This window comes from Hyperolius riggenbachi, chromosome 12 (genome assembly GCF_040937935.1).
Source record: "Hyperolius riggenbachi isolate aHypRig1 chromosome 12, aHypRig1.pri, whole genome shotgun sequence".
In the NCBI taxonomy this organism is placed as follows: Eukaryota; Metazoa; Chordata; class Amphibia; order Anura; family Hyperoliidae; genus Hyperolius; species Hyperolius riggenbachi.
The window spans coordinates 92961379-92986679 of record NC_090657.1 but is presented as its reverse complement, the minus strand read 5'-3'; the positions used below and the strand labels follow the sequence as shown (position 1 = coordinate 92986679).

General features: G+C 45.3%; 1 protein-coding gene across 1 annotated transcript in view; it reads left to right on the top strand.

The window, feature by feature from the left end:
* CTNNBL1 (catenin beta like 1) overlaps positions 1 to 25301 on the top strand; it is a 66931-nt gene that overhangs the window by 24166 nt on the left and 17464 nt on the right. Inside the window, exons 5-11 of the mRNA XM_068263985.1 lie at positions 512 to 607; positions 691 to 784; positions 9996 to 10087; positions 13796 to 13868; positions 14199 to 14257; positions 19328 to 19476; positions 20593 to 20774. Of these exons, the coding sequence (XP_068120086.1) occupies positions 512 to 607; positions 691 to 784; positions 9996 to 10087; positions 13796 to 13868; positions 14199 to 14257; positions 19328 to 19476; positions 20593 to 20774 (745 nt within the window). The remainder of the gene's footprint in view (positions 1 to 511; positions 608 to 690; positions 785 to 9995; positions 10088 to 13795; positions 13869 to 14198; positions 14258 to 19327; positions 19477 to 20592; positions 20775 to 25301) is intronic.

Sequence of the window (25301 nt, the reverse complement as noted above, 5' to 3'; positions counted from 1 at the left end):
TTTGAGTCTCCGAAACAGCTGATGAACAGCTGTTTTTGGAGGCATGCTCAGTAGGGAGCCGCAGCATTTATCTTTAGATCTCCATGACCATATTCCCAACTGACCCCAAACTTGGTGGGCAGGTAAGGGACCCCCTGAGCCGCTTGTGTGCCAAATTGCCCTGCTGGTTCTCAAGATATGGTATACGAACCTGTCTCTGGATCCAATAGGGCTAGTGTTCTGCTATTCAGCACAGAGGTTGATCGGGGGTCCTTACCTGTCCACCAAATTTGGGGTCAGTAGAGGCTATGGTTGCGGAGGTTCAAGCAATATAATGTCATTGTTACAGCGCATGTCTCTGAAAACAGCTGAGACCCAAAAGTTGTACTGCTGCTGCACAGTCAACATGGGTCTAGTCTAGCATGATAATGCAAGCGCCATGATGCTTACGTGACGTTGGCAATCAACACCACAGCGGCACTCGTTTCAGAGTTCTAAAAAGTTTATAAGCCTTAACATTAGCATGACACATGTATGCATTGCTGTGGTCGACCTGCTGCAGGAGCTGACGGACATCGATACATTACATGAGAGCGAGGAAGGGGCTCAGGTCCTTATAGATGCACTGGTAAGTAAATCATGGTCATTTTGTTTTAAGTTTTCCCTTCCATTACAGTTATCTGTGTGATTCAATTGGTGTGTCTCTGTTAGGTGGACGGACAGGTGATCGCTCTCCTAGTGCAGAATCTAGAGCGCCTGGATGAGTCTGTGAAGGAAGAATCAGATGGTGTGCACAATACTCTAGGTAGAAATTACTATTCTTGTGTCCTAATTGCATCACTGTTAATGTGTTCTTGAACCCGCTTCTAGAAACTGAAATAAAACTACAGGTGCAGTAGATTGACCTAAAGCTAGGTACAAACGCTAAAGTTTTTTTTTTTTTTTTTTATTCTTTTTTTCATGCCATAAAATCCCTTCTGTAAAGTAATCAGAAATCTAGTGAGTCTCTGCGAGTTTGGGTGTCCCTAAATTTCCCCAATTAGGTTGTTGATGATCCAGCATGTTGGGAGACTAATGGGAGGGATGCAGCCAGTTTCTCTCTGCACTTTTTTTTTTGTTGTGATTGTGGTGCGATTGAAATGTTCCATTCAATTGCACTGAATGACAACCTCAGCTGAAACGCTGCAGGCAATGCTTTGGGATTCATCCAGAATTTCATCACAAGCCATGGAAAGGGATCACCGTAATTTGCGTAGTAAAGCAAATGTCCTTGTGATCAGTGTATAGCCTGCGCTCTGAAAGCCAGATTGATGTGCACTCAGTAGGAAAAGGCCGTTATTGACCCTTGTGCTGGGTCCCTCTTCTTCTTCACCTCTCCATAGAGCAGAACAGGCTGCCGAACATTGTTTGCATGCTACAGGAATATTTGCCGGGAACAATTGAGAGTTTGTATGCAGCTTTACTGAATTATCTGAAATCTGGTTCCAGGCCTGGCTGTGAGCCCCTCTGTTTCCTAACATATAGCTATACAGTATGCTGAATATAGGTGATGTGCTGATTCCCAGGTGGATAAAATAATGAAAAGGAGAGTGATTAGTTCACTTACCTCCTGTAGTAAGAACAGCTAGTAAGGTTAAGGGGCTCATTAACACTGTGATTTGCAGTGAGTTTTGACTCGCTCATAGTGTGCGGTTTACAAAGGAACTTGAGTCCATAGACTTTCATTTTAACATTCACACTGTGCAGTGCATTTCAACTCACCGGGAGTTACAACTTATGGAAATGCACAGCAACTCACAAACCCATTCACACTCATTCATGAGTTGTTATTCATGCATTTCAATTCACGGACTTATTGTGAATGAGCCCTAAGGAAATGTATTCACATACAAACCAACGCATTTTGTGAGTCTCTTAAGGTGGCCATTGTAACGATTGGGGAATTATTTCCGTGGTCAGTGCACACAGGACGCGCACTGACACTGCGGAAATCCTCCACAAGTGTGTAATTAGACAGAACCCAGCTATGGTGCTATGCACCTGTAGAGGGAAATTCCTACCGGCAGATGGAGCTGTGGAGTGCAGACGAACACAGCCTCTGCACTGCCACAGATGCCAGTGGGAATTGTACGAGTTGAAGCAATGCAGGGTAAGATAGCCCTTAAAGAGAGAGAGCACAGAGACAGAATGTATGTGTGTCCACCAATCCAGTCGCCACCCAGCGACGGTGAGCACACAACAACGGAAGCGAAGTGGGAACGCAATTGCAAGAGTGGCGATTGCCAATAGTGACACAAGACCGAATCAGACAGAGCACAAGTGTAGCAAATAACAACGATCAGAAAATCAAGGAATATAACAAACGCTAACACCGCACTCATTCGCAACAGCGAACGCGTTTAAGACACGATCACCGCGTGTAAGGTGCCCAGTGATAAGCGTGCCACCCTAACCAACCAATGTAACATAAACACGAAATGGAGAACGCGAACGCTTGCTAAACTGTTACCTTACCGAGCCTACAGCAAGTGTTCGTACCAGAGAAGACAGAGAGAAGGAGTAGCCAGCAGCAACCCCAGCTCTGGCCTACACTCCCAGACAGTATACAGAAGGAACGACCGCCAGTACCGCTAAGGCGAATTCTTTCCAGACAGACAGATGGGGCTACCAGTAGCAACCGCAGCTCTGGCCTACACTCCCAGACAGGCAGAACAATTTCCTGTCGACCGCCGCTGGCGACAAGACAATCGCAACAGAGAGACAGAACAAGGCAATACAAATAATACAACCTGACTGCACTAGAAGGGATGCCTAGTGCAGTCCCAAGGAATTACTCTAAGATAATCTTTAGCAAACAGTAGCAAGGCTGATACTCCAGGAGAGTTAGCAGGAACAAACCATCATGACCAGCCAGGAATTCTGGGAACAAAAGGCATTTATACTGCAAGCCATCAAAGGAAGCAGCTAGGCAATTTGCATGACAAGTGTATGCAAATTCCTCACCAGCAGAGCAACTCTGAAACTTGCAAAGTGAAGACAGGTCTCTTTTTCCAGAGACCTGCAGCCCTCAGACCTAAAGAATGGTCAAACAGCTGTCTGCCTGTGCAGACAGCAGAGCAGATCATTACAGCCATACATTGGACGATGCCCAACAAATCGACCGTCAGGATATATCCCTCTCTGGTTGAATCTGATCACAGAGGCATCTGTTATCTCCACACACTATAGTCAGATTTCCAGTAGATTTCAGCATGAAGCAGTGTTTGCAGCAGAATCAAATAGCCAGGCTGGTGAAAGGAAGGAGACACAGTCAGTCCACTAGACGGAAGACTCTTAAATCCTGAAATTGAGTTTCCCATGTGGGTACAAGGGAGGTTTTGGAGGCTGTGGATCTTATTCATTATTATTATTATTTTATTTTTATTATTTTTTTAAATGTTGGAGCATGGGAGTGTAGACATCGGCTCTAATGGTTGCTTAACTTTCAGATAATAATCTTGTCTCATTTTGCAATGGCACGATATTTGATTTATGGTGACTCTTTCACTTTCTCAAACGTTGAATTAAACTCCGTTATGAAATGTAATTTAATTTGTTTGGATTGACAGCACTAAAGGTGGCCATACATCAAATGTGCCCCTGCCCAGTGCACTATGCTTTACCTGTCCGCATCTGGCTCCAGGCTCCATCCACAGTCCACATGCACGCGCCCCATGTGGTTGCCAGAGTGACGTAGACACGTGTGTGGTGTCACACACACATGCCCACAGACACGCCGGCTACCACGTGGTGCAAGTGCATGCGAATTGCGGGCAAAGCCAGCGACGGACAGGTAAAGTACAATGCATGGGGGGGGGGGAAATCACATCTGACATTTAGGGGAGACGGTGTTGGAGCGGCGATGTGGCAGATGGAGTGTCACAAGGCCGATTCCTGATCGATTTCAGCATGATATCAATCAGGAATTGGGCTGTGGTGGGCAGCCAACAAATCTCTCTCTAATCAGCTGTGTAGGGTAATGAAAGAGGGGGTACCCTGGGAGAAAATCCCACAACAAAGAGTCAGATATTTTAGGTAGATAGTGGTACTCACAAATGGAGGTTGCAGGTGGGCAACCAACCACTGAAGGCAGGTAGAGATCAACAAACCCGACTCCACTCGGGTGTCCAGAGGCACTGGACGTGGTCGCACTCTTAGCAAAGGTTTACAAGGTGGTTGTAAGGGTGGGAGAACACCTAACCAAAATAGAACACCCCTCCCAAAGGAGGGTGGGCAATACAAGGGGGAAAGAAAAATAAAACTGTAATAAAAACAGCTAAAAAAAGAAAAGGTTGAGGTGGCAAATTCATATGTGAGACACATTTTATTAAGCACTAGGTGACATTGCATGGGTCTTTGCCCACTTCCTCATGCCAAATACAGTGCCAAAGAAAATCTTTGCCTGTGTGAGGGATGCCGATTCAGATTAGATGAGAGAGAGATTTGTCTCTTGGTCAAATCTGCCCATCATCACTAGAAATATGGCTGCCTTTAACATTTTAAAGTGTGCAGAAGCCGAATAAATACATGGAAGTGCTGGTAAGCAGGAACACAAATTATAGCTCACCATAGCTATATTCAACTGAACAGACTCTTGTCTGATAACACAAGAAAGAAAAGTGTTTGTTCCATTGAATAGAGTTGTGCAGAGCTGTTTCATCCATCTCCATTACTTCTCATCAACAAACCCAACAAGGAAAACACAGCCAAGCTAAACAGTGTCTTGTACAGTAAATATGAGTGTAACAAAGTAAAAAATGTACCTCATATGCCATCTGAACTCATTTCACTGCTTTGAGATGGCAGGTATCTGCGGGTGTGATGCTGATGGACAGATCTACCCATTTCTGTGTATTTTATATTCAGAATTGCTCATCTCATCTGCAGCACACAATAGGAATGTGACACACACTGTGCATAGTGGTGACCCTTTGCACTCCACAAGCAGAGGAACATACGTTTTCTGCGCAGCAGTGTGTTCAGTTTGACAGCTGTGCTGACAAGCAGTATAATAATAGTCACAGTGAATAAAAATGCAGTTTATTTTTTTTATTTTTACTGTTCAGAGACTGCATTTATTTTCATATTTTCCTGTACACTTATCTGCTTAGTACCGAAATCCAGGCAAACCTCTTCATCTACCACACACCTATTCTGGACAGTTATCAGTCCAGTCACGTTAGGGTTGTTCACTTAACTTATTTAGTGCTTTTAATGCCTCTTTTTATTTTATTTTTCTTCATTTTAACTCACAATTCACAAACTTATAATAGATTTGAGAAACATCTTACAGATGAAACAGAATTTGAATAAAATGGGGGCTGTAACACTTGCCTTCCCATAGAAGAGTCAACACGAGATTTATCATCAAAATCTTTAATTGTGTACTCCAAAAATTGTGACCAGGCCCACTTCCTCAGGCAGTAAAACGGGAGCAGCTGGGGGCACCAACAGACAGGCGAAAACTGTTTCCTAGACAATATTACATCTAAACTAAATTAAAATATATCTCGCTAGAGAAATATAGGTGTTTGCGGCCTTTAAAATATCAAGACCGTTGTATGATAACAAGACCGTTGTATGAACGCAGGTAATAAATGTGTAGAGAAACCAAAATCAAAAAAAAAAAAGTAAAATGGCAATAAATTGTACTGTTTTTGTTTCTTATTCTTGTTTCAACCTGATTGACACCTACGTTTCATCTGCTTACCCGATATCAAGTCCACCAATGGTTGAGGTGTCCATACCCATTTTTCCCATATCTACAGAGAGCAACTTCTTAAACACCCCCCCCATTATATCTCATTCTTTATTTCAAAGTCTGGTTTGAAGTACTACACCATAGTAGGCTCTTGATTCCTCCTTTGTGGTTTACATGAATGAGTTGTTTACATATCTGCATAAATTACCACATATACATAAAGGCCTTCAGCTGTACACCAGTTCATACAGATGCAGAAGCCTGGAACCTTCTTGGCTTTCGGTTCAGAATCCTGAAATCCCACTTCTTGTGAGCCACGAGTTTAGAGCAGGCTGTGCAGGCAAAGTGACTGTCACAAGCTCCCATCTATCCCTCATGGATAAAACTGAATATGGATAAGGTGGGTGGTGAGCTATGCAGCTATAGAAGCAAGAGTGCAAATTCCAATAAAACAGGCATTTTTTTTGCCTCATACTATTGCTGGTTGGTAACTAGGGAGGTGTGGCTACATGGTGATCACAGCTGGATCCAAGCACCTATGATGCAGCCTATGTTACCATAGCTATTTGTGCAAATTCCTTTTTAAAGCACTTGTTATAATTTTGCTAATAAAGAACTGAAAGCAAATGAGGGATAACGAGGGTTGTAACTGTTGGATGTTTGAGGATGGTATTTTAAAGGAAACGGATGAGAGGTATATGGTGGCTGCCATGTTTATTTCCTTTTAAATAATACCAGTTGCCTGGCAGCCCTGCTGAGCTTTTGAAGCTGGAACAAATGTGCAGCTAATCTACTCAGACTTCAGTCAGAAACATCTGATCTGCTGCATGCTTGTTTAGGGTCTATGGCTAAAAGTATTAGAGGCAGAGGATCAGCAGAACAAACAGGCAATGTGCTTTTTCCTACTTTTTATTACCCATGCAGTTATCATATGCCGTTATCATATTTGGTTTTGTGTGCAAGCAGTTTGCAAGTTCCCAAAGTGCAGTTTATCTGCACTGAAAGATGCCATTGTAATTTATTGCATAGCTGCTGTATTAATATATTACAATGTATCCAGTGAAAAAGTGTCTTCTCCAATTTTGGCTTGTATTCAGCTAGCAGTGTTTATATTATCTTGTTTGTTTTCTTATCAGCTGCAATAGTAATCACTTCCTCAAGTTCGGCAACAGTGCTTAGCTTCCCAGTAAAGCAGAAAGTGCTGTATTTAACTGTTTGAATGCTGTTCTGCTACTAGTGTTTTTTTCTGGTAGTACCTTTTTTGCTGTAAATATTTTAGAGCAAAGAAGAAATGCTGATTTTAAAAGGAAACCAATATGTCAGCCTCCATATCCCACTCAACTCAGGTTTCCTGTAACAGGGAAAAAGAAATCCTGTGAGCGGACTTTCAATGTGCAGCGTTCGGTTGAGTGAATCAACCCAACGTAAAAATGCGCTCACTCACTCTTTACACAATACAAAATTAAATACAAAATAAACTAAATAAATAACTAGAAGTGACTCACTTCATCGTTTTACGTGTCCATGGGTCGCAGAATCAGTCACCAAGCATGTAGTGTGTAATTCAGTTTTTATCAAAGTAATCCTGCGCTCACATGTATCTTCTCCACTTCCGTAATTGTATCACTCATAAAAGAAAGAGAAAAAGCAACAAAACATAGCGTGATACTGTTTCAATAAACTTATCTCCTATTAATTTCAAAAGTGTCTTGCATCCACTTGAGTATCCACCAGTGCTCAGTTGTTATAAGCCTTCACCATGTGCCACCGCTGCCAGACCACAGACAGCAATCAAAACCTTGTATAGTGAGCACTCTCTCCAAGCTACCCGAACAGTGAAGCAGACACTCCCACAGTGATTAAACCAAGGACATGGTCTTGAGTGAATCTAATGCTAGATACAGCTGTGCTTCTGTATATAGGAAACCATGACCTACACAAACATCCTGAGATCTCTGCATCTTGTATTAAACATTGGTGTATAAAATAAAGGTTTAAAGTGGACCTGAACTCCTGCACAGGACAGAAGGAGAACATAGAGAAATGCACCCTGTGTGTATTTAGAGAGTTTAGCCTGTCTAATTTCCCCTCATCTGTGACTACTCACAAGTTGTAATTTGATCTTTACCCTGTGTCACCTGACTGCTGTAGCAGATAAGGCAGATATGCTCATTTGAAAGTACAGGATGTTAACAATATACAAGTATCTGCTTCCACAAAAGCAGTACGTAGAAACAGTGCACATTTATTTTAGGATTTGTATCCGCATAAAGGACCAATTTAAGTGAGAGGGATATGGAGGCTGCCATATTTATTTCCTTTCAACAATACCAGTTGCCTGGCTGCCCTGGGGATCTATTTGGCTGGAATAGTGTCTGAATCACACCAGAAACAAGCATGCAGCTAATCTTGTCAGATCTGACAATCATGTCAGAAACACCTGATCTGCGGCATGCTTGTTCAGGGTCTATGGCTAAAAGCATTCAAGGCAGAGGGTCAGCAGAATAGCCATGCAATTGGTATTGCTTAAAGCAGACCCAAACCAAACCTTTTTAATTCAAAATGTTTATTTGCACCACTCTGACACATACAAAGATAAATAAACACTCCTTCAAGCCTATGAGCAATTCAGTGCATGCTTTTCAGCCTTCTCTTTTCATAACTCGGGTTATACAGGTGGCAGCCATTACTTCTGAGCTTAGTAGGAGGTTTTAGATCATGGGTGTGTTTTATCAGCTACCCTCCCTTACGGGTGTCGTCTATGTGAAATCTCACACAAGCTGAGATCACCTCCCCTGTGACATCAGTAGCAGCCTGTGTTTTGTTTTTGTTTTTTATCTCCTACACCAATCTGCCGGATTCTGTCCCGGCAATATGAAAGGAAGGGAAAGGTTCCTCCAATAAATGTAAAATATTTTATATTTGTCATCATGCAGCTGAAAAATAGCTGCTATTTATTATTTTAATTTAGAAAATAGATTTTATTTCTGAAATCTTGTATTTTTAATTTGGGTCCACTTTAAACAAATAATAGCCTGGTCTTTAGGGGGGGTTTAGCACTGTGGTCCTGAAGTGGTTAAACAATACCAGTTGCCTGGCTGCCTTGGGGATCTATTTGGCTGGAATAGTGTCTGAATCACACAGAAACAAACCTGCAGCTAATCTTGTCAGATCTGACAGAATGTCAGAAACGTCTGATCTGCTGCATGCTTGTTTAGGGTATAAGGCTAAACGCATAATAGCCATTCAATTGGTATTGCTTAAAAGGAAATAAATATGGCAGCCTCCATATCCCTCTCATTACAGCTGTCCTTTAAGCTGGCCATACACTGGCCCGATTTGCCGCCGCTTCGAAAGCAGATTCGAACACTGGGATCGAATCTGCTGCCAATCGTTCGCGCTAAACGCACCCGCCCATCCGATTTCCTACCAGAATTGGATAGGTCTGTTGATCGCGCCGTGCGGGAAATTACCGTCGATCGCCCGCGGGTAGGGAGCGCGTCACTAGCGGCGGCCGATCCGATACAGGTATACATTACCTGACGCTGGCTCCCGGGCATCTTCTCCGCGCTGCACCGCTCTGTTCCTGCTTCCATCCCAGCGTACATTAACTTCTTGTGTCACTCCAGTGACCAGGTAGTTCAAATAGAGGGCGCTCTATTTGAACTTCCTGGTCACGGAGTGACACAGTGTACGCTGGGATGCGGTGCAGCGCGGAGAAGAGGACCCGGAGCCAGCTTCAGGTAATGTATACGGGGAGGGGGAGAGACAGGCGGCAGGAGCAGCTCAACAGATTGTGATCGGTTTCAGGCTAAAATCGATTCACAATCTGTTTGCAGTAAAGGCAGCCATACGATCCCTCTCTGATCAGATTCGATCAGATAGGGATCTGTCAGTTGGTCGATCTAATGGCAAATCGACCAGTGTACGGCTACCTTTAATGGTTTACATTTAAAAGTTATTATGCTGTTGTGTATCTATTAGAGCAGAAAGGAAGTTCTGAGTCCAGGTCTGCTCTAACACTGATCTACATGTACAGTTTAAAGGCATACAGTATTACCAGTCACTATGTGAACATTCCAAAAATAATTGAAGTAAACCTGACGGCATAGTAGTGTGGTTTCCGTTTAATACCCTTGTAGCGCGCTACTGGCTGCCCTGTGTGATGGCTTATCTAATAGCCTTGCCTTTGTACGGGACAGGCAGGGCAGCGGCTCCTGGAAGGGGTATTGATTAGTGGCTGCTCGCGCTCACTGATAACCTTTTCTTCCTGCAGCAATCATTGAGAACATGACAGAATTCCGTCCTGAGATCTGCACCGACGCCGCTCAACAAGGCTTGCTCCAATGGCTGCTGAAGCGGTTAAAGGTCTGTAAATGGATTTTTTTTTCCACCTTTCTCGTTGGTATTTCCACAGCAGTGGCTAATCTCTTACGCTTCTAGCTTCATTTTACTCCATCAGCTATATGGGGCCCACAGGCTGACAAACAGGGAGCTATCGGGCGTAATACAGTCTCCATCCTTAAAGGACCACTATACTAAAAATTATAAAATACATGTAAACACATACAAATAAGATGTGTGACTTTTTTGGGGAGTAAAATGCACTATAAATTACATTTCTCCTGTGTTGCTGTCACTTACAGTAGATAGTAGAAATCTGACAGACCTGACAGGTTTTTGACTAACTTATTTCCTCATGAGGGATTATCAATATATAAAGGGACTCCGAGCACCTCTCATGGGTATGCCTTTAAGCCAGACGATTTCCAGCAAAGTCGTGCTGTGACCTCTCTGGAGGAGTCTCTTGCAATAGCCATGCATGTCACTTCCTCTTCCTGCTTCGTTTAGTGATGCACTTCTCTAACCGAGAAGACAGGGGTGACCCGGAAGTTATAACATAGCCAAGATGGCAGCCGCGATTTTTAAATTGAAATCGAATGAAAATTATTTGGTGTAGAACGGCGATTCAGGCATCAAATGGAGAGCACAAGTTGCAGAACAGTACGCATCTTTCAGTACTTTGCAGTACTGGTCAGAGTGTATTTAACTACTTGCCGTCTGGCTAACGCCAATGGGTGTGGCCGCGTCGGCAGCCCCAGGACCGCCTAACGCCAATTGGCGTCAAGTCCTGGGGCTCTAATTTGCATAATATCGCGAGCACATCTCATGCTCGGAGGACGGAGCTCCGCCCCCTCTTCAGTCTCCGAGTGGCTATTGCCGCTCAGGAGACTGTTAGACGGCGTGATCGCCATCTATTTACTTGTACGTGACACGGCTGCCCCCCTGGGGGACAAGAGAACGATCGGCTTTCATTGGCAGAAGCCTATGACAGCCGATCGCGTGATTGGCTGGGTGCAGGGAGGGAGGGAGGGCATAACAAAAAAGAAAAAGCACATTTTGTTTAAAAAACAGACATAAATATTTAATTAAAAAAAAAACAAAAGCAAACAACTTGGGGGCGATCAGACCCCACCAACAGAGAGCTTTGTTGGTGGGGGGAAAAGGGGGGGGGGGGAAACACTCATGTGCTGTGTTGTGCGGTCCTGCAGCTTGGCCTTAAAGAGGAGCTGTTAGGTATAAGGTCTCAGAGAAAATAAACACATATATCAGTAGCTAAAGATTGGCTGTACTTACATTACATATGCATTTCACTGTCCACGTTTGGATTTCACTGAATTTGTATATAGTATATGCAGAGATAGATGCTCCTGACAGCTCATGGCAGGCTCCATGTTTTTCTGTCAAATGTGTCGTCATGTCCTGCCTGCTTCCTGATCACAGAAAAGCTCATGCTGAATAACACAGTGTGCAGTGAATATTAATGAGCCATGTGGCTAGGAACAATAGCTGACTCCTGCAGTGTACTCTGCCCGGAGATTTATCAGTGCTACGCGCTGGACTGATTACAAGCTGCTGTAACGTCTCATTAGCAGCCGAGGGGAGGGCCCCAGAATGCTTTGCAGTATAGTATGCGGCTTGCGTCCTCTTGGGTTTTAACAGCCTTGCTGATAAGCACACATCAAAGGTAACTGAGATTTTTATCTTCACTAATGGCTTTTGGGCTTCCTTCTAAACTGTTTAACACAGGAGAATAGAGGTTTAAATTAGCTTCTGCAGCCTGACAGTTACTCTTTAAAGCTGCAGTGGCCATTTTAGTAAAAATGTGCCTGGTCTTTAGGGGGTTTACCACTGTGGTCCTCAAGTGGTTAAAGGCATACCCATGAGAGGTGCTCGGAGTCCCTTTAATTTATTCTTTACAAAAACACTGCCTGGAAAGGATCTATACAAAGATGCCGGCTGCCATCCCACCTGTTTGCACACTATTCTGGCAGTTGGACTGAGCAACTGCCTTTCACTAAGTGCTTTTGAAAATAAAGGAAAACCCGAGATAGACTAGTCCAGAACCTTTCAGATTTCTGTAAATGACAGGGACATAGGAGAAAATTTATAGCACATTTTATTTTGTGAGAAATGTACTTTTTAGTTATGTATTTTCATGTGTTTAACCACTTGATGACCCACCATTTACCCCCCCTTAAGGACCAGCGCTGTTTTGAGTGATCTGTGCTGGGTGGGCTGTGCAGCCCCCAGCACAGATCAGGTTGCAGGCAGAGAGATCAGATTGCCCCCCTTTTTTCCCCCCTATGGGGATGATGTGCAGGGGGGGGTCTGATCTCTCCTGCCTGCGTGTGGCTGGCGGGGGGGCACCTCAAAGCCCCCCTCCGCGGCGAAATCCCCCTCCTCCCTCTCCTACCTGGCCCCCCCGGCGATCGAGGCTGCACAGGACGCTATCCGTCCTGTGCAGCCAGTGACGGGACGTCCCCTGTCACATGGCGGCGATCCCCGGCCGCTGATTGGCCGGGGATCGCCGATCTGCCTTACGGCGCTGCTGCGCAGCAGCGCCGTACAATGTAAACAAAGCGGATTATTTCCGCTTGTGTTTACATTTAGCCTGCGAGCCGCCATCGGCGGCCCGCAGGCTATTCACGGAGCCCCCCGCCGTGATTTGACAGGAAGCAGCCGCTCGCGCGAGCGGCTGCTTCCTAATTAATCAGCCTGCAGCTGGCGACGCAGTACTGCGTCGCTGGTCCTGCAGCTGCCACTTTGCCGACGCACGGTATAAGCGTGCGGTCGGCAAGTGGTTAAAAAGGACCACTATCACCAAAAATTTTATCATTTTAAAGTAATCGCTGCGGTCATCGATCAATAATGCCAATAGCCCATTAACAGCTGAGTTCTGGCTAACCAAAGATCCTAAAAACTTATCAATTGTATTAATCTAATCTATTTGGCTAGCAGGAATTTTCATGACCGATTCTTGCGATGATGGGAAACTATCAATCTGCCACAGCACTGTATCTGTAATGACCACCTTAAAGAGACACTTAAGCCCGGAATAAAAAAAATAAAAAAAAAAGAAATTAGTTTTACCTACCTGGGGCTTCTACCAGCCTCCTGCAGCCGCCCTGTGCCCTTGCAGTCACTAGCAAATCCTCCGGTCCTCCGCCGCTAGCTAGTTTTTTGAGTCAGCAGGCTTTCTGCGCCTGCGCAGGCCTGGCCACGCGTATCCTTCTTCATGTTCCTGTCCTCAATAGCATCCTGCACAGGCGCAGGACACTATTGCGGACGGGAACCCAAAGAAAAATACTCGTGGCCAGGACTGTCGGGCCTGTCACTGAAAACGAAACTAGCTGGCGGCGGGGGACCGGAGGCTCCACAAGTGACTGTGAGGGCACTGGACGGCTGCAGGGGGCTGGTAGAAGCCCCAGGAAAGTAAAAAGGATTTTTTTATTCCTGTCTTTAGGGTTCCTTTAAGATGCCAGCCCCTGCAAACTTCTGCAGCCTGAACCATGTCCTTTTTGCTACATTTGAAAGATTGCTGTCAGTAATCAATGTTTGCTGTTTTTCTTCATTATGCCATTTTCTCTTCATTATGCCATTTTCTCTCCCCCTTCTAAATGACTGTTCACAACATTTCTCCATTTTCAAATCCTGTGTACTGCACACAGCGCTGCCCGCGTTTCTCACAATGCCTCCCACCGCTTAAAAGCCCTTATTTCCTCTCCCGCTCAGGCCAAGATGCCATTTGATGCCAACAAGCTGTACTGCAGTGAAATACTGGCTATTCTTCTACAGAACAATGATGGTAAGAGGATTATGACTTCACTCCGTCATTTGCTGCTTATTTTCCTAGCTTTTAAAACATTTACCAATTTGAGCTCAAATTGTCTCCTCTTCTTCAGCCGCCTCCTTCCCATCTCTCTGCAACTTTGTTTCTGGCCAGCCTTGGCTTTGTATTCACTCAAGTCATTTCTTTTGTTGTGTTTGTGATCTAGTTCTTGTCTGCAGTAATGCCCGCTCTCTCCTCTCCTCCTTCGTCGGCACCGTGTACCATCTTGCCCCCTGTCACTGTGTATTGATCCTTTGTGCTGATGGATTTATTTTTCTGTGCTGACATTATCTTCCCTTCTCACAGACACTCGGGAACTCCTAGGGGAGCTGGATGGAATAGACGTGCTGCTTCAGCAGTTATCGGTGAGGGCCTCCCACTCTCTTCTCACACCTTGGCATCTCTCCGAGCATAGTCTGGCAGACTGCAGCCTCAGCTTTTACAAGGGAATGTCAATGCACACCTGCCCATGACATTGTCTTCTGGAGACGGACCCAGGCCACCCAGTCTGCATCAATAATGAGACACCACTATGCATAATTGATAATCTGTGCCCTCTTCGTTGTGTTTATCTTACTTTACTTCCCTTTCTGAGATCCATTTTTATGTTATGGTTGGAAACCCAAAGGTTGGCCACTTCAAGCCAATAGGTGAAGTGCCTGACTACTGCGGCCAATGTGGGAACAACTGTGTTCAACTTATATAAAGGAAAGATTAGTCTGCGCTAAGGAAAATTATCAATTACTCAAAAGACGTGGTGCGCTTTAACTAATGTACTGCCAAACATACAAAATTGTCCAAAAGAAATGTGTTAATAAGCGCTCAAAGGCTAGGATGAAGTTCAGTCTCATATATCACCACTCAAGTAGTCTTCAATCTACTGTGAAGTAGACCCTCAAATGTCCAGGACACGGGACCACTTCCACAGTATCCAGCCAACACGTCATAGAAAGAGAGAAATAAAGGACATAGCGTAATCCAATAATTCAATAGATGCCCATCACCTCTAAAGTGCAGATAACCCAGCACCTGGTGCAGTAACACACTCCCCCTGTGTGTCCGCACTCACCCAGATAGCCTCCAATCGATGCGGAGGTATGGATATACAGGCAATGCGGGGATCAGTGAACCAGTCACGTTGCACATCTACAACTCAAAGAAGGCTCCAATAGTGTAAAATCATTTAATATAAAAGGTTAAAATTCAAGGATGCACTCACAAGGATCCATAGGCCATGCGCATATAACAGGTAACTTGGAGCGGTCCCGGATAGCCGCTGCTGCGTATGCCGCCTTGCCTCCTTGCGTCTCCTCACTACTGCCGGTCACGTGATGCGTAGCTCCGCCCTACGCGTTTCGTCATAAGCATGACTCATCAGGGGCCCCTGATGAGTCATGCTTATGACGAAACGAGCCTTCTTTGAGTTGTAGATGTTCACTGATCCCCGCATTGCCTGTATATCCATACCTCCGGATCGATTGGAGGCTATTCTGATGTGCAACGTGACTGGTTCACTGATCCCCACATTGCCTGTATATCCATACCTCCGGATCGATTGGAGGCTATCTGGGTGAGTGCGGACACACAGGGGGAGTGTGTTACTGCACCAGGTGCTGGGTTATCTGCACTTTAGAGGTGATGGGCATCTATTGAATTATTGGATTACGCTATGTCCTTTATTTCTCTCTTTCTATGACGTGTTGGCTGGATACTGTGGAAGTGGTCCTGTGTCCTGGACATTTGAGGGTCTTCTTCACAGTAGATTGAAGACTACTTGAGTGGTGATATGAGACTGAACTTTATCCTAGCCTTTGAGCGCTTATTAACACATTTCTTTTGTGTTCAACTTATGTTTTCGCACTTTCGTCGGCCAGAACAGGCGAGTACCAAAGAAAGTCAAACTGCACAAGTTTCAGCAGCGACATCTGCATTACCCAGCTCCTCCCCCTGCCTCTTGCGTCCTCCTCTCACCTCTGTTTCCAGGGACTACATATACAGGGCAGCCCCTCCCTGTGCCTGTAATGGCTCCCTCCCTGCTGTGTGGGTGGTGTCTCTGGCTATTATTGCAGCCTGTGTTGCTTTTAATTCGCTCCCATAAAAGCTGGATACACTACACACACACAGTAGGTAGGGAGAGAGTACAGGCGCACTTCTGGAACAGGCTGCCCTGCATATTCCTTCTCTGGAGACACTTCTGAGGGGAGGGGGGGGGGGGGAAGCCAGGTAATGCAGATGCCGCTGCTGAACTTGTGCTGTTTCCTCCACCGATGCTGCCACTCCGTACAAAAGCCTTTCTTCAGGACTTGGCTGGCTGTTATCAGGTCATGTTTCGGCTGGCGAAAGGAGTAAGTGTTGCTTGCATTGGCCACAGCAGTCGGCCACATTGTGTATTAGCCGGTCAAATCCCAAAGTGGCCAACTTGGGCATCTGGCTGTAACATATATACTATCAACCTCAACATTAAACTGAATGATTAGTGAAGTCAGTAACTTTGATCATCTCACTAAAATGGCACCTGTCAGTGGGTGATCTGTAAAGCAGCATTTGTTTAGTGTAGGAAAACTGAGCACGTGTAAGGATCTTAATGACTGCTGGGTGGACAACTAGGTCGGACTGTCTGCTAAAGAGCAGGTCTTGTGGGAGTGTTGCTAGTGTTTAGTGGTTAGTACACACCAAAAGTGGTCCAAAGAAGACAACTGGTGAACTGGGAGCAGGGTTTCTGAAAAACGTCATGCACACTGTAAGAGGTGTGAAAGCTGTGAGCATAGCTACCTGACCACTGCCCATCCTGACCACTGACCCCCACTAAAAAGTACAGAACTGGACCATGGGACAATGGAAGAAGGTGGCTTGGTTTTACCAATCATATTTCATGTTAGATTGCGTGGTTGGCATTCCAGGATGTACTGGAAAAACAAGTCTGATCTACTAAGATCTCATAACTTACAGGAGTTAAAATATTTACTGTTTACATCTTGGTTCCACATGCCCCATGACCCTTTCCTTCAGAGGTCTCGTATCTTCATGTGGCCTCGAAGGTTCATCACCGTTTTGGTAACACAAGGGGGACCTAAGAATGCGTTTTGCCTGATCTTTGCATATATCTCCATTTACAAATAGTTATGTTTTGAAAGAGAATCCTCAGAATCAAATTTTATACAAATGTTTTTCTAGACCTATGTAGCTGTCCCTTTTTTTTAAAGCACTTGTTCAGGTGTCCAGATAGTAAATATACCCTGCATTACACACTGTTATTACTATGGACTGTAATCTTGTCGGAGTGATCCAAACTGTGTCTGCCCCATTTCAGTCTGAAGAGTGGGATATTGCAGGCTGAACAGTAATAGACACACCCACAGAGCGTTACACTGACTACTTTTGCTCTGTTGCTTCTGGTCATGTGATCAGATTTATTGTCATTGTTGGCTACATAAGCTTTATTTCAAACAAAAAATTAACATTTGAGCATTTTGTTTATCAAGTATATATTATACTATATTAGATACTAGTAGACCTAAGCCCTTTTAGTAACGGGTTCTAGGACGGGCTCTCACCACCGCCGCATGTCAGTGTGCATGGCGCGCACCCGCCCGTCATGTGTACTCAACTGCCGTACCCGTCTGCCCTCGCACACACCCGGCTAACTGGCCCCATCCTCCTGTCCCAATGGCTGTCCGTGCTGCGCACATGTGCAGTAGCAAAAAGCACGGACCCAAGGACACAGGGACAGGAGTACGCAAGGACAGTTAGGTTTTATTAGGTAGGATTTAGATGGGTGCCTTGAAATGGACTTTAAATGAAAAAGTGTGGGGCACAAGTGTCTGGGGAGCAGCAGATCTCGGGGAAGGTCTGGGTAGTAGCAGATCTCTGGGAATGTGTGGGTAGTAGCAGATCTCGGGGACTGTCTGGGGAGAAGCAGAATCATGGTGAATATCTGGGGAACAGCAGAATCATGGTGAATATCTGGGGAGCAGCAGATCTCAGGGAATGTCTGGGGAGCAGCAGATCTCTGGGAATGTCTGGGGAGCAGCAGAATCTCTGGGAATGTCTGGGGAGCAGCAGATCTCGGGGAAGGTCTGGGTAGTAGCAGATCTCTGGGAATGTCTGGGTAGTAGCAGATCTCGGGACTGTCTGGGGAGCAGCAGATCATAGCGAATGTCTGGGGAGCAGCAGATCTTAGGGAATGTCTGTCTGGTTAGTAGCAGATCATGGTGAATATCTGGGGAGCAGCAGATCAGGGTGAATGTCTGGGGAGCAGCAGATCATGGTGAATGTCTGGGGAGCAGCAGATCTTGGGGAATATCAGGGTGAATGTCTGGGGAGCAGCAGATCATGGTGAATGTCTGGGGAGCAGCAGATCTCAGGTAATATCATGGTGAATGTCTGGGAAGCAGCAGATCATGGTGAATGTCTGGGGAGCAGCAGATCTTGGGGAATATCAGGGTGAATGTCTGGGGAGCAGCAGATCATGGTAAATGTCTGGGGAGCAGCAGATCTCAGGGAATATCATGGTGAATGTCTGGGGAGCAGCAGATCATGGTGAATGTCTGGGGAGCAGCAGATCTCGGGGAATATCATGGTGAATGTCTGGAGAGCAGCAGATCTTGGGGAATGTCTGGGGAGCTGCACATCTCAGGGAATATTATGGTGAATGTCTGGGGAGCAGCAGATCTTGGGCAATATCTGGGAAGCAGCAGATCTCAGGGAATGTCTGGGAAGCAGCAGATCTTGGGGAATGTCTGGGGAGCAGCAGAATCATGGTGAATGTCTTTGAAGCAGCTGATCTCTGGGAATGTCTGGGGAGCAGCAGATCTCGGGGAATGTCTGGGGAGCAGCAGATCTCTGGGAATGTCTGGGGAGCGGCAGATCTCGTGGAGTGTCTGGGGAGCAGCAGATCTCTGGGAATGTCTGGGGAGCAGCAGAATCGTGGTGAATATCTGGGGAGCAGCAGAATCATGGTGAATATCTGGGGAGCAGCAGAATCATGGTGAATATCTGGGGAGCAGCAGATCTCTGGGAATGTCTGGGGAGCAGCAGATCTCTGGGAATGTCTGGGGAGCAGCAGATCTCGGGGAATGTCTGGGGAACAGCAGATCTCGGGGAATGTCTGGGGAGCAGCAGATCTCTGGGAATGTCTGGGGAGCAGCAGAATCTCGGGGAATGTCTGGGGAGCAGCAGATCTCGGGGAATGTCCAGGAGTAGCAGATATTACTTCTAGGAGAAGATGCAGTACTGCATTGATTATTTGGATCTATTTATAGAGGTTTCTGCCAGTTTTCAGAAGTTACACCAATATATTTCCCATTTCTATTTTTCTAGGACAACTAACAGCAGGTCTGATGCATTAAGTAAACATGTAGTATACCATTGATTTAGCCTTATGTGCTGATAATCGTCACCGTGAATGATCTCTTACGGAGTCTATTTATCTCTAGGTATTCAAGCGCCATGACCCCAGCACAGCGGAGGAGCAGGAGATGATGGAGAACCTGTTTGATGCTCTCTGCTCCTGCCTCATGCTGAGCAACAACAGGGAGAGGTTCCTGAAGGGAGAAGGCTTGCAGCTTATGAATCTCATGCTCAGGTAGACTGTTCTGTTAAGCTTACATAAGTGAGTCTAGGGAAGCAAAAAGACTATACCTGCAGTGACAGATGGTTTAACTTAAAGTGAACCCATGGTGGGAGTGATATGGAGGCTGCCATATTTATTTCCTTTGAAACAATACCAGTTGCCTGGCAGCCCTGTTGATCTCATTGGCAGCAGTAGTTTCTGAATAACACCAGAAACAAGCCTGCAGCTATTGTCAGATCTGACAATATTATCAGAAACACCTGATCTGCATATGCTTGTTCAGGGTCTATGGCTAAAAATATTACAGGTAGAGGATCAGCAGGACAGTCGTACTGCACATGCGCAGGATGGCGACGGGAGCATGATCAAGGACCCGCGTGGCCACTGACTGGCCAGTCATCAAACACAAAACTGGCTCGCTGCGGAGGACAGGAGGATGGTTTTGTACCATCATGGAAACAAGACTTCTGCAGGGAGGCCGGTAGAAGCCTCAGGTAAGTTAACCCCCCCCCCCCCCCCCCCCTCAGGCCACATTTTGGCACATACGCATTTTGGCAATGTGTATGGTGAGCGATCAGAAGGCGTACGAGAGGAATCGGCGCGGGAGACTTGGACGCAGGATACAGCCAGTATATGGCTGATCCTGCTACTGCACAAGTTCCCGGCTGCGTTAAATACTATTCCCCCTCCAGGCCGCCATGGATAGTGGGGGCCGAATTATAGTGTTTTAAAAATGACGGCGCCAAAGTTACTCCCTGTGCGCCGCTATAGCCTTAATACCTATTAAGGCCTATGGTGGCGCCGGCTGCACCCAAGTCTCCTGCGCTGGAATAGCAGTGTTCGATCAGAAGTGCATAGACTGCACTTTCTGACGTTCAGACTGTATGCGCTGCGATATCGATGCAAATGTTGTGTCTCTCTCCCATTCTGTGTGTCACTTCAGCCTGCCCAATGATATAATAGGTTGATAGGTAATGTGTTTTGTGTATGTATTTTGTGTATGTGCATGTTTTGTTTCTGTGTATGTTTTGTGTATGTATTTGTATGCATTTTGTATGTGTTTGTGTGTGTTTTGGCAATCTGTGTATGAGAGGTTTTGATGCTAAATCCTTTTATCATCTGATGCAGAGAGAAGAAGATGTCCCGCTGTAGCGCGCTCCGTGTGCTGGACCACGCCATGATTGGCCCTGAGGGCAGCGACAACTGTCACAAATTTGTGGACATCTTGGGGCTCCGGACCATCTTTCCACTCTTCATGAAATCCCCCAAAAAGATGAAGAAGAACGGCGTCTCTGAAAAGGAACACGAGGGTGAGGGAACAGAGGCTGCCCTGCTTTCTGCACCATGCTGACTGTCATAATGAACTGGCAGGGGTGTCTCCTACACATCCGCCCACTGCACACTTCACACAGTGCACAAACTAGCCTAGCATTAACATATTCTGTGACAGGGAGCATTGTTCTGAAGCTAAAGGACTATGCCAGGCAACAGGTACAATATACACCTTTCTAATCCAGCTTAGGAAACATTGAACTGCTGCTTAAAAGGAATCTTAGGGGAGACACCTATGGAGGCTTCCCTATTTAATTTCTTTTAAATAATAATAACTGCCTGGCATGCTGCTGATCTTTCTGGCTGCAGTAGTGTCTGAATCACACACCTGAAACAAGCATCAATTCAGGTGCAACATATACTTGAAAGCACTGCCATTTCCTCCTGCTGTACAAAAATGTAAGGCCTCTATTTCCACGGGCAGCTTATAGGTAGTGAAATGCCTCTCAACTCTCACAACTGCTCACTGCTGCCTGTTAACTGCTTGCTGAACACACAGTTCAACTGACCGTGGAAAAGAGGTCTTAGTCTACTTATGGCTAACTGCATTCATGTGTATCAGTTTGCATTCAATTTTAGATTAGGGATTAGTGCATAGTTTGCATCTGATTTGCATTCAAGTTGTGTATAAATTCCTGGGGGGTGTTGCACACCTCTGTTGGTTTCATTTCTTTTGCAGCCTGACTAGGAGTGCTGCCTATTTCCTGTTGAAAAAAATGTGTAGACCATTTATGGGCTAGTACCCCCAGGTTTTAACTAGGTTTGTCAGTTTAGTGGTTAGGCCTCTTCCGTGAGGACACGTCATTGTCGTGGAAGAGTCTAGTATTGAACAATCTGTGCACAGGCTGTTTTTTAAGCCAACGTTCTCCTTTGCTGCATCTGGTTTGAATGCAAGTTGTAAAATCTGCCCCTGGTTGGGCTCTGCACCAGTGTTGCCAACTCATCCCTTTAAATACGGACGCTTATGAATTATACATATCTTGTGGCTAGTTAGATGCAGTTTAGGCACTGATTATGTGTGAATACCCCCAGAACCTGTATAACTTAGATATGTCAGTATTTAAAGGGATGAGTTGGCAACCCTGCTCTGCACATCTGTGCAGCTTGTCAATTCGGGTGTAGCATAGATTTGAAAGCGCTGCCATTTTGTCCTGCTGAAACAAGCATGCAGATAAACCAGGCAGACTTCAGTCAGAGCACCTGATCTGCGTGCTTGTTCAGGGTCTATGGCCCAAAGTATTAGAGGCAGAGAATCAGCAGGACAGCCAGCAATGGCCATTTTTTAAAAGGAAATAAATGTCAGCCTACATACGGCTCTCACCTCAGCTTCCCTCTAACCTCCCTGGCAGTTTTTCCCGAGCGTAGCTCGGGGTTACTTTTAACAGCATCCGAACTACACTCGTGGGTACGGCCGGGAGGTCCATATACAGCGATTACAGCAGAGCTCTCGTGTCACTCACCTCCCTGGGATCCAGTGCCAGCAGCAGTCTTCTCTGTGTCCACCCACTATGCAAAAATCACCGACTGTCACAAGACAAAGGGTGATCTCAGCATAGAGATGCAGCTCCCCCCACAGGACAGGATGAAGGCATCCAGGATGTGGCTGGATCCTGGGGAGGTGAGTGATCTAGGCTCTGCTGCACACTCTGCATAGGGCATGGGGGACACCCATTTGCAACCTATACTGATATAGGGGAGAGCACTCTGGCTTCCTTTGCTGGAGGGGGGGGGGGGGGGGGGTCTCTGGCTACCTAGAAATGGCACTCCCTATGCTTACTCTGCACAAAAAGGGAGGGAGGAGGAGCCAATCAGTGGTAATTGGAGTGGCTCCTTCCGAAATTCGAAACTCTGGTGTGATGTCATCGCTGTCACTTTGTTAGGGACAGTTTGAGGCGACAGAACAGGACATTTTTGTATTGAGGCGGTTATAAAAGACAACAGCCATGGTAGAGATGAGCTGGTATTTTTAGTGATACTGCAGCTGCCTTATTAGAGCAAAGTATCATAGAAAAAGATACCCTCTGCTGACTTGCCTCATCCAGCTTATCGTGAATGCCATGCAGAATGCCTATTGTCTTCTGAAAGAAATCCTGGAGGGCTTTAGGGGAGCAGCTTACACGGCAGGCTAATCCATCTGATTACCCAGGAGCCCCTGCCGCACGGTGCTTTTTGGAGAAGAGTCCCAGGTGGGACTGTTAGTCAGGTTGTGATGACAGGAAGCTGAAGCCCCGCGTGACGCTATTTCTTTTCCCTGCAGGAAATGAGGCTGTCATTCAGGGCTCTGACCTTTTATGTGAGGCTCTGTCATACCGGCTCCTGACTGCAAATAAGTTCCAGCTTACTTGGGAAGTAGCCCGGCACAGGACAGACATTTTTGTTGATAAATAATATAGTCTGGGGCAATTTTTTTTTTTTCAAACCCTTTCCTACTAATGATGCTTAGAGCTGGATTTTAGCAAGAACGCCTTTACAGGGCAGTTCCATTCTGTGGCCAAGTCCAGAGAATCGTGGTCATATAGCTACATGCACCTTAAAGTGGACCTGAACTCTTGCACTGGACACAAGGAAAACAGAGAAATGCACCCTGTGTGTTTTTTAGAGAGAACAACGAACAACGTTTGTAAAGTGCTTTTTCTCCCACAGGACTCCGTGCATACACATGGCTCAGACCAGTAATTGGTTGATTGATAAATTGTGGTACAGAGGAAGAATTCTATAAGCCTGCAAATGCCAGGCTAAACAGGTGGCTTTTCAGTCTGGATTTAAATAACTCCAGGGATGGGGCTGACTTTACTCGTTATGGAAAGGAAGTCCAAAGGGTAGGGGCAGTATGACAGAAAGCTCTGGCTCCAAAGGTTTGGGGTGCACTTTGGGAGTGACCAAGTTTATGGATCCTGCTTATCTGAGGTTGTGAGAGGTGTTGCAGTTTCAGCAAGATCTTCATGTATCTAGGGCCCAAATTGTGTAGGGATTTGAATGTCAAAGATCCAATCTTGAAGAGTATTCTCCATTTTACAGGTAGCCAGTGCAGTGAGCAAAGAATTGGTGTAATATGACCGTGGCGAGGCTGGTTTGTTAGCAATCTGGCAGCAGCATTCTGTACTAGTTGCAGGCGGTTCAGGCTCTTGTTTGGAAGGTCTGTATAAGAGGGCATTGCAGTAGTCCAGCCGTGTTGTGATGAAGTCATGAACTAGGGCTGGAAGATCCTCTGGGGAAATGAGATGTTTAGTGTTTGCAATGTTAATCACATGAAAGTAGGAATATTTGACTACAGCCGAGATTTGGTTTCTGAAGCTCAATTCCCCATCAATTAGCAAAACCAAGGCTGCACATACAGTCTTAGCTGTTTATGTCTGAATTCACAATCGTGATTGGTGTGGATTTAGAAAAGAGTTGTTTTGATGCTAAGCACTGGCCTTAGAATTGGACAGAAGAGCCTGTCTGATTCCCACTCATCTGAAAGTAATCACATGTGTATTTTGATCTTTCAGCTGTGTCAACATAGAAATTGGTAATATGTAAACAGGGGATGTTAACCCTTTCTCTGCTTTCATGAAACCAGTAAAGTAGACACACTGCTATTCTGTAAGCTGTAACAAAGAAATATTTTTGTTTAAAGGTTGTTATGCTGTTGCTTAACTTGCAGAGCAAAAAAGTAGTTCTGAGTTCAGGTCCACTTTAAATATTACAGCTCCAAAATTGAAGCTGGTCTTTAAATACAGCCAGTTCTGCCCATGTAAAAACATGGTGTTTGTTCAGATTACCCTGCCACTTGGTTATCGTACTTTTAAAGGAATCCCGAGGTGGAAATGAACTGATGAGATAAATCTTTGTATCTACCCCCCTACTCCTAAAAATTACTTTTTGAGATATCCCACAGTTTTATTTTGTTTAAATTAACTGTTTCTTTTTTGTTTGTTTTTAATGTTTCATTGTCTCTGCTCAATGACATTCTTTGAAGTATGCCAGAGATAAAATATTTGAGCCATTGATCCTTTTTGTCTTTCCCCTGCTCGTAAAAGCTGTTCTCTGCAGGAAAGAGTTTCATGGCTGTAACTCCTTATCAGTGAGGCTGTAGTCCATCCGACTTGCATATGGGAACGTTAACTCTTTCAGGCAGAGAAGGGAAAAAAAGGAACACAGACTAATTATTTGTATTCTTGGCACTGGTATTCCTTTAAAAAAATATGGCAGCCATGTTGTTTCTGAGGACTTTATTATAAGTGTTGTTATTGCTATACAGTTATTCCAATTAACTATTATGTTCGCCAGAATCCTAACAAGGATTCTGTGTCTTCTTTACCTCCGTTGGTGTAGCACTGGGTAAGAAAGATAAGCTGCAATCTTTTGCAGCAACCCTTCACCGTGCACCTTTTTAAATCCTTTATGAAAAACTCATTAAATGTTATATTGAAGACCATTATTATTATTTGTTCATAGTAACCACTGTGATTGCAGCTGGCATGTTTTTTCTGATAGCTTGGAAAATCAAAATCTTAAGTTTA